At 38.9% G+C, this 10311-nt stretch overlaps 1 protein-coding gene across 1 annotated transcript in view; it reads right to left on the bottom strand.

The window, feature by feature from the left end:
• Positions 1-931: 931 nt before the first annotated feature.
• The window catches only part of KCNB2 (potassium voltage-gated channel subfamily B member 2), a 391356-nt gene continuing 381976 nt past the window's right edge, over positions 932-10311 (bottom strand). Inside the window, exon 3 of the mRNA XM_040354409.1 lies at positions 932-4433. Within this exon, the coding sequence (XP_040210343.1) occupies positions 2322-4433 (2112 nt within the window). The 3' untranslated portion in view covers positions 932-2321. The remainder of the gene's footprint in view (positions 4434-10311) is intronic.

The following is a 10311-nucleotide window of genomic DNA, read 5'->3' as shown; positions in this document are numbered from 1 at the left end:
GGCCAAAATTTCCCATTGAACAACGAGGAAATAGAGAACATGTTCTCTATTTGGCCCGACGAGATCCTCGTCGGCTTCTTCGGCCAAAAGTGTACACACGACCGGGTTTCTCGGCAGAATACGGCTCCGATCGAGTTTCTGGCTGAATTCTTGTCGTGTGTACGGGGCCTCAGTGATGAACTCCTTTTGAATGGGAATGTTGGAAAATTTGTGTTCGATCAGTGTTGCAGCTGCAGCGCTGATCAATGTACTGTGAGAGTGGAGGAACCCCTGTTGTCAGAATAAAATAGCACTATGGGGAGGATTCTGCTATCAACCTTGAATGTGTTGATGGGGGAAATCTGTTCATTCATCTATGGCCAGCTTAAGACACTTCATTCACACAAGCACACTGTACGCCCTGCTTATTTGCTAATGTTAAAAATCTTAAATTCTTGAGTTTTAGAATTTTTTCATTCCAAAACCTAGTGCTGTGAACTTCTATGAGATGTTTACTGAGAAAGGCAGAAAAAAAAGGTATTTGAAATGGCCATAAAATAACAATTGATGTTCAATTGAGACTATGAGGAGTTACAAATTGCAAAATTCCATTTCCACCACTGATTGATATTTAAACTATAATTTCAAATCATGAATGCATGTAAAACTAAAGGGGCATATTTCTAAATCCGTACATTTGACATTTTGTCAGACTTTCACAGGTGGTTAATCATTCCCTGTAATTGAAAACATGTGTACTGGGAAGATTCACCTGCAGTGAATATTTGGTGAATGCCACATCAACTGCTTTAGAAATATGCCCCAAAACATTAAAAAGAAATCATGAATTTTAATGAATTTATGCTAAGGTATGAAACGGCAAAAAGTAGACAAACATTTTTCATTGTATTTGGTGAGTTTAGCAATTCCACATTTTAAAACTACATTCTGCTTTTTAATCAGACTGGAGTTCTTGTATAGCCTAAGGTATATTAAAATATTTTGTGCTTAAAGTTCCCTTTACAATGATAATATTAATTAATTTATAATATAAGATGATATTCCGAGTGGTCCCTTTGCATTCCAATTATGTCATTAAGTAATTCAACACTGCTTAGGTCTCCTAATCAAATAAACCTAAAGTAAAAAAAATCTGAATGCTTAGAGCAAACTATTTTTTGATTACTAGCTATACCATATTGAACTTCTGTCTTTGATGCAATGCAATGTTAAGATGCAATAGGTTGTTGGAATGTGCCAGACATAAGTGGTCTTTATCGGTAATGAAATCTGTGTGGAAATGTTGAACCTGATTAGTCACTTATCCATGATCGTAAAGAAGAAATATTGACTGGAAAAAAATACACAGTAGGACATTAATCATGTAGATTGAAAACTCATGGCAATTGGCACTATTTACGTGGCGATCAATTAGTGTACTTTTGGGCAATCAACAGTGGGACATTATCATTGACAACGTTTTTGGCAAGTTAACACATTAAACATCAGTCTTCACACTAGTATTTGTGGTTGTTAAACCTTGCCTGTTTTTTTTTTTTTTTTTTACTTTATTATTTTTTAATAAGAAATGCAAAAAACAATCTTGTATGCACAGCAAAAATCTGCAGTGAATTATAGCACAAAAAAATAAAAAATATTCTCTTAATTGAAACCAACAAAGACCTCTCAACAGAAAACATTTTACTTCAGTTGCATAACAATTCCAGTGTTGGCGAGCCTTGCAACACACGTAATTATCCAATGTGTTGTAATGCCAACCTTTGCACCTCCGGACCAGCTAAAAGTAAGGTTGCAGGTCTGCAACATAATGTAAGTCTGTACAAGTCCTCAAAGCAATATACTGTGAAGGAAGTACCTGTGTCCCAATTGATGGGTTCCATGTATATACCTTGTTTATCTATATTCCGTCTTCTAGCTAACATATATATACACATATAGGCTTCCTTAAAGCTTACAGCACCTCATTTCCACCTGCCTTTTTTCTTAATGCATGCATTGACACTTAATCCTTTCCTTTGCAAACGCTACATTGCCTTTAAACGCTCCAAAACACATCTACAGTCGTGGATTAAAGGATCAAGAATGTCAGGCTTTGCAATACACTGGCTCTTAAGAAGTGCTTTCATTATTACACACTGCTGCTGAGTCATTATATATTTTGTTACAAAAGGTAGTTCCTGAACTATTTAACTAAGCAGTTCTTCATGCCATGCAAAATGAATAGTTTATGGTTGTCTTTGAGGCTTTTCCTTTTGCGTTCACAGGCATTACCAACCTTAGTACTTTTAAGAAAAAAAAGTCTTTATTGCTTTTGCAACTAGTCACATGCTGGTCTCACGTGTTTGACAATAACCTGTTTCTCCAGTCTCTGAGTGAATTTCTGGGACAAATAGATGATTTTCTACTTTGCTTTCCTCCTGATTATTGTCCTGTTTAGTGTCCTCTCCTGCCAGGTAAATGTCCTGAGTACAGTTTTGATTGATATTTTTCTGCAGGGAGACTGTATCAGATTCCGTGGGTACACTGGTTCCTTCATTCTGCTCCTCAATGCAGTTAGTTTTGATGTCCTCCTGAGTATCATGCTTTGAGCCACATACCTGCATGAAGTCATCATCTTCTGTGTCTATTTCTGTAAAACTGCTTCTCTTCTTTGAAGAAAGTGAAAAAAGTTTTGGATTTCGAGAAGGTGATATGGGAGGTCTTGCAAGTCCACCGGGTGATTCAGCTTTTGCCTGGGTCGGTTCCTCTGAGGAAGAATAGTCTTGCAAAAAAAGTGTGCTTAGTTGAAGATGAGTGTACAGTGGGTGTTCTATTGTGTTTGTTGGTAAGGTACTTGTAATACCTGCTGGACTTTGGAGAGTACTGCTTTTTGATTGCTTTGAATTTATTCTCAGAGATCTTGATCTTAGGGGATTATTCCCCTTCATGGAACCTTGATCACTTTCTACCTCATTATTGATCTGATCTTGTAGAAGTATTTTGGGGGTTCCAGAAGATTCTGACAACTTATACTCAAATGTGACATCTTTTGGAGCAAAACCTGTGTATTTTGAACGTGGCAAAAATTGAGACACTTTGACTTCATGGCTGCCTTCCTCAGCCACGGTGTACGAAGGGAACCTAATTTCAAGGTTACTGCCAGGAAATGGTGTAAGTGGGGATCGTTCAGCTTCTGTGAAATCTGTTGCACAACTGGCAAAACTGTCAATGCTAGACACACTTCTCATATCTGTAATGATTTCTTTTGGAGCAACCGATAGCTGGTTCCTCTTTGCCGACACGTCCTCCATTTCTATTTCCTCCTCATATGCAGGAGGGATGACAGACTGCTCATTATATGAAGAATTAACACTAGGATGTGACTGTGCTTTTGTGATCTCATTGTACAGCTCCTCTAGCTTCTGGGCACTGAGATGCTGTGGGCTGGATGAAGAATTGTTTAATAGTTCCTGAGAGTCATGTTGACTGACCTCCTGATATTTATTGTCAAATGATTTATTTGAACTTGTCTCTGACATTGTCCTCCGTGCCCATTTCCATCGGCTTGGGGACAAATGATTATCATTACCTTTCTCTATTTTATTAGTTCCGTCTGCAGACTTATCTACAACAATATCGATCAATTCCATGCTGCGAGCAAATGCATCCTTGAGATTCATGGAAACAATACTTCCATTCCTTTTCGCTCTTTCAAGAGCTTCTCTCCTCTTAATTGCCTTTTCTTGCCTCTTCTGCTCTTTGTAAAACTCAGAAAAATTGTTTACTATGATTGGAATAGGCAGTGCAATCACTAAAACTCCAGCAATGCAGCAGAGACCCCCAACTATTTTGCCAAGTAGTGTCTTGGGATAGATGTCTCCATAGCCCACGGTGGTCATTGTTATGGTTGCCCACCAAAACGATGCTGGTATACTTGTAAATTTTGTAGCATCTTCATCCTTCTCAGCAAAAAATACCAAGCTAGAGAATATCATTATCCCCATGGCTAAAAATAATATCAGTAATCCCAATTCATTATAACTTCTCCTGAGCGTGAATCCCAGGGACTGAAGACCTGTTGAATGTCTGGCGAGTTTGAGAATACGTAATATCCTCATGATTCTGAATATCTGAACCACACGTCGGACATTCTGAAACTGAAGCACACTTTTGTTGGATTCTGTTAGGAAAATTGTAACATAATATGGCAAAATAGCCAACAAATCTATAATGTTTAGTGGCCCCTTAAAGAACTTCCATTTGTTTGGGGATGAAAGAAAGCGCAGGAGATATTCCATGGTGAACCAAGCTATGCATACAGCTTCAACATGTGCAAGCTGTGGATTGTCATTTAGTTGTCCAAACTCATCCGGTTCCTGCAAGTCAGGCAGAGTGTTCAATGATAATGCAATGGTTGAAAGCACGATGAACAGGATTGATATAATTGCCAAGATCTAGAAACAGAACAAAAAGGAAAATATGTTAGCTGTTTGTCATCTGTATTTTTCATGCATTTAATGGTACTTTTCAAGGTAGACTGAAGGGACATTTTACCTTTTAATTTACAATATCATTTAAAGCTGACTGTAAAATAAATTGCCCCACCAGCTAATTTGAGACAACTGAAACCAAGGGAGTCCACGTTTGTGTAGGCTATACCCTTTATGAGGTCTATGTGCAGGCACCAGCTCCCTGGCCTTCAGAAGTTCAGGAGCAAGGAGAGAAAAACCTTAATTTTCGAAGATTCTATAGATAAAAGTGAGAAGGACAATGTACCCTTAGGTCACATCATTTTTACAAAATATTTCTGACTCCTCCAAGGCTTTATAATTTTACTATGTACACCAGAGTATGCATAAACAAGTTTGATTATCTTTTAATGAAAAATAGGCACATTTGAGGTTTTTGGGTGATATGATAAAATCACATATATACTCCTTTACCTCCAATTGAAAAGGTCTCTGGTCAGTTCTGTAAATCTGTAAAGATTTTGTTAATTTTATGGTTCTTTCTAAGGTAAATGAAAGGGCCATTATACCTTTATTTACAATATCATTTAAAGCTGGCTGTAAAATAAATTGACCTCCCAGCTAATTTGAGACAGCTGAAGCCAAGGGAGTCCACACTGGTGTAGACTATACTCTCTATGAGGTATATTTACAGGCCCTGGCTCCCTGGTTTTCAGATGTCCAGGAGTGAGGGGAGATTAATAAAATATTTTAGTATTCTATGGTTAAAAGTGATGATACACCTTTATATCACATATTTTTTTTACTAATTATTTTTGACCCCACAGTTTTTATAATTTTACATTGTATATACCAGAGTATGCATACAAAAGTTATTTTTTTTTAACGAATAATTGGCATATTTGAGGTTTTTGGGTGACATAATAAAATCACATATACGCTCCTCTTCCATTAATTAAAAAAGGTCTCCAGTCAGTCCTGTAAATCTGTAAAGATTTTGTTGAAAACGTAAACATTTTCTAGATCTCATGCCGCGTACACACGATCATTTTTCAGCATGAAAAAAAAATAGTTTTTCAGCATATAGAAAAAAACGAAGTTTTTCCAACTTCATCATTAAAACGACATTGCCCACACACCATCGTTTTAAAAAAATGATCTAGCAAAGCGCGGTGACGTACAACACGTACAACGGCACTATAAAGGGGAAGTTCCATTCGCCTTTGGGCTGCTTTAGCTGATTCCGTGTTAGTAAAAGACGATTCACACTTTTTTGTCTATTACAGCGTGATGAATGTGCTTACTCCATTATGAACGGTCGTTTTACCAGATCGAGCGCTCCCGTCTCATAACTTGCTTCTGACCATGTGCAGGTTTTTAACGCCGTTTTAGCCCACACAAGATAATTTTTTACAACCCGAAAAACGACATAGTTTAAAACGACGTTAAAAAGTGCAGCATGTTTGAATTTTTTTTTGTCATTTTTCAGAACCTGAAAAATTATGTGAAGCCCACACACGATCATTTTAAATGCCATTTTTTAAAAACAATGTTTTTTTTGTGCCGAAAAATGATCGTGTGTAAGCGGCATAACATTTGCTGCAGACTGAGGGTGAATATTCTTGAAGCAATTGTGGCAGGTTTAAAATAAATTCAGAATAAAGGTCCCTGCAATGGAAGAGCACTTATACTCACCCGTCCAGTGGCCCACGTCTCATACCTTCCATTCTGTCAGGCCTCGTACACACGACCAAGTTTCTCGGCAAAAAACAGCAAGAAACTTGCTGTTTTTTTTTTTTTTTTGCAGAGGAAACCGGTCGTGTGTACACTTTTCGATGAGGAAACTGTCGAGGATCCCCTCGAGCCAAAAAGAGAGCATGTCTTCTTTTTCCTCGACGGGAATGGAGAAATTTGGCTCGCTGAGATCCTCGACAGCCTAGCAAGGAACTTGACGATGTGTTTCGCCAGTCGAGTTTCTCGGTCGTGTGTACGAGGCTTCACAGCTTCTATGGAGGCTATAGCCTCCATTAGCCTCTATCACATCTGATACTTTCAGGAGCATAGGATACATTTGTCCCCCACCATGTACTTTGGTTCCACCCCCCCCCCACAAACTTATTACTGTAGAACTCAGTAGTGATGTAGGGGTCTATGAAACCACAGCATGTAGCGGGACCTGACACTTCCAGAAGTGTAGAACACCAAAGCAGCTAATAGAACTTCCAGCGCTGAAACGGAAAGCAGATATTACTAGCCACAGAATTCCAGAGAAGTGAATATAAATGCCTTTCTATTGCATGGACCTTTAATCTGGATTTATTTTAAAGTCGACAGGGTATTTTTTTGGGCTAAACTTTAGCTAAAACGTATTATTTTATTTTGTAAAGAGCAGGAAACAGTAATGCTGCGTACACACGATCGGTCAAACCGATGAGAATGGTCTGATGGACCGTTTTCATCAGACCAAACCGATCGTGTGTAGGCCCCATCGGTTATTTATCCATCGGTTAAATTAACTGATGGATACCTAACCGATAGAAAAAAACGATCGTTTGTAAGCACGTCCATCGGTTAAAAATCCACGCATGCTCAGAATCAAGTCGACACATGCTTGGAAGCATTTAACTTTTTTTTAATTTTTTTTCAAGACATCGTTGTGTTTTACGTCACCACGTTCTGACACGATCGTTTTTTTAACTGATGGTGTGTAGGCACAACTGACCATCAGTCAGCTTCATCGGTTAACCGATAGAAAAATCCATCAGACCGTTTTCATCGGATGGACTGATCGTGTGTACGCGGCATTAGAGCCCCTGACAGATTTTTACTGCCATTTGTGTTCCTAATGGCGAGATTTCCATTCCCTTCATGTCAGGACATAAAGTTGTAGGAAGTGTCTCAATGGGGTGCAGACAGTACAGGGAGGAAGGGGTAGAACCTTGGACAATGTTTTGATTGCTGCCCATGTCGTCGGCAGTAAAACGCCACTATTTTTAGCAGCGCTTTACCGTCGGATTTGCAGCGCTTTTCAGCCGCTAGCGGGGCAGTTTTACCCCCTGCTAGCGGGCGAAAAAGGGTTAAAACCGCCCACAAAGCACCGCTACAGCACAGTTTTGCTGGCGGTACGGCGGCGCTGCCCATTGATTTCAATGGGCAGGAGTGTGTTAGGAGCAGTGAGTTCACCGCTCCTAATGCACTCCAAAGAAGCTGCTGGCAGGACTTAGGGCTTTCACACTGGAGTGAATGGCGCAGCTGTTTTATGGCGCTTTGCAGGTGCTATTTTCAAAGCTATAGCGCCTGCAAAATGCTCCAGTGTGAAAGGGGTTTTAGGGACACAGACCAGAAAAGCAATGTAAGATAATTTTGAATTACCTCTGCACTATCCAAAACTAAAAGAAAAATGGCTGGAGATCTTCTTTAATCACTATATCTAACAAAAAGCTTTTTTTAAAAAAACAACAACATAATAACCATAATGTTCATATCCACATACTATGGGATAGAAAGAAAGAACATTATGATAGTTACAAGGAAACGATAAATGCAGATTCACTGTGGTCTTATTTTTATAATAAAAAAAAACAGTAATGTCACTTTTTGAACAGCACATTTAGCATAGCCAAAGTCAAATACGCTCCCATTTTTTATTTTAATTCATTACCAATAGACTCTTTCTTTTACTACAGCATATACAAATTAAAACCAACTAGTTTAAACCTGTAGAGATCCAGCAAAAGTAGGGAGTCTGTAGAAACACAGCTTACATGCACAGAGATTAATTGCATTATTTACATGTATTATTGCAGCCTTGTGCCTGCTGGGGAAGCTTAAAACTCCACAGTAGCAGAATGCTAAAATATAAATGGCAGATCAATAGCGTCTACCGGATTTGTAAAGTTTAATAACAGCAGCACATACAGAAATATGACTAAGCATTGTAATAATATAATTAAATGCAGCGGGTTTCTGGAGTTAGGTACACGATGTTAGGAAGAAATACAAAATACTACTGCAAATGTAAAATAGCTGAAGAGAAGCTAAAGAAGAGCTCTAGCATAGTGACTTCTTACTTATAAAATATCCTATGCAACAAATCTTTTGTGTCTCTCATGTATTAGGGCTCATTCAGACAGGCGATTAGTCCAGGTCTCTGTTCAGAGCTGCTGGCAGATGCCAGAGATTGGCAGAGATTGGCAGCGGCTGCACAAACACAATCGGGGTCAGGGTGCAGGTGTATGAATCTGAATGCATGTCAGTGTCCTCTGTTATTATAGGTACTCAGCTTCACTGCAGACAATGAGTACAATATAATACAGTGAAATCTCGGATTGCCAGTAACACGGTTAACAAGCGTTTCGGAATACAAGCACTTTTTTTTGGAAAATCCTGACTCGGTTTGCAAATGTTGTCTTGCTACACAGGCAGGATTAAAGCCACAGCGTTGTGCAGTACCACATTTGACCTGAGGTGCATGGGCGCCGGGCGGAGCCGTTCGTAAAAACTCAAAAAAATACTCAGTTCCAGAGTCTTTCCAAGGTTTTCCGAGTGCAGCCGAGCTGTCCCTGAGCCTTTCTGAGTATTTCCGAGTCTCTCCGGCGCCACCCTTCACACCTGGCCACATGCAGTATTACATGTCATTGAAGTCAATGTAGAACAAATTATTTTAATTTCCATTGACTTCTATGGGGAAACTCGCTTTTATATGCGAGTGCTTTGGGTTACGAGCATTCTCCTGAAACGGATTATACTCGTAATCCGAGGTTCCACTGTACAAACCAGGATAACAGAAAATTCTATGTAACAGTTAACATGTTGAACACATTTTTTCATACATATAGACTAAATCAGGATTTATAATTTGCTTAGAGTTGTTTCAAATACTTAATATTTTAACGATTTTCAAAGATGCACTTTGCACTCCCTCCTCCTTTCAGGTCAACCTCTACCAGTATCTAGCGGCTGGTTTGACAGGTAAAGGTGACTCTTAAGGGGATAAAAAATGTTTGAATGTTTAAATTTCTATTACAAAGAAGGCAGAATATATTAATAAACTGCCGACCGCACAATTTCTCAAAATTTGTCATTCTTCATTCTTCATTCTTAAGTAACTGTCTTGAGTGGGTTGCAGAATTTTAACTCTCTAAAAGAAGCATACATAAAAAACTTTTTTGGTTTTGAATTCTTTTTTCCCCCCCGTTTTTGACTCTGTGCAGACTTTCTCTTATGTCCTCTCCTGGATGTTGGTGCCACCTGGGAAAGGAAGTGAACTTATATCCCTTATAGCTACCTTTCAAAGTATATGTAAACCCAATCACTACAGTCTTATACAGTGAAACCTTGGTTAATGAGTAAAGTGGTGAATGAGCATTTTGAAAGACGAGAAACTTTTTTAAAAATCCTGACTCGGTTTGCGAGTGTTGTCTTGCAAAACAAACAGAATTCAAGCTAATGGGGTGTGAGCAGTACATTTAGTCAGAGGTGTGGGGGATGCCGGTGACACTTGAAACAGTTCAGGGCCGCTCAGAAATAAGTTCCCGAGTATTTTCCAGCCTTTCCGAGGGTTTCCGAGTTCAGCTGAGCTGTCCCCCAGTATTTCTGATGCTCTCTGGCGCCCCCCAACCTATGGCCACATTCGGTATTGCATGCAATGGAAGTCAATGTGGAACAAATTATCTTAATTTCCATTGACTTCTATGGAGAAACTCGCTTTGGTATGTGAGTGCTTTGGATTACAACCATTCTCCTGGAACAGATTATGCTCGTAATCCAAGGTTCCACTGTACAAGCTTTAAAATATTATTATAATTCCAAAAGTCATTTTTTAACATTATTAAATGTGCAGCTTTCGTTAAAATAATATCTA

This window comes from Rana temporaria, chromosome 5 (genome assembly GCF_905171775.1).
Source record: "Rana temporaria chromosome 5, aRanTem1.1, whole genome shotgun sequence".
NCBI classification, from domain to species: domain Eukaryota; kingdom Metazoa; phylum Chordata; class Amphibia; order Anura; family Ranidae; genus Rana; species Rana temporaria.
The sequence above is the reverse complement of the archived record's forward strand: the minus strand, read 5'-3'. Positions and strand labels throughout refer to the sequence as shown.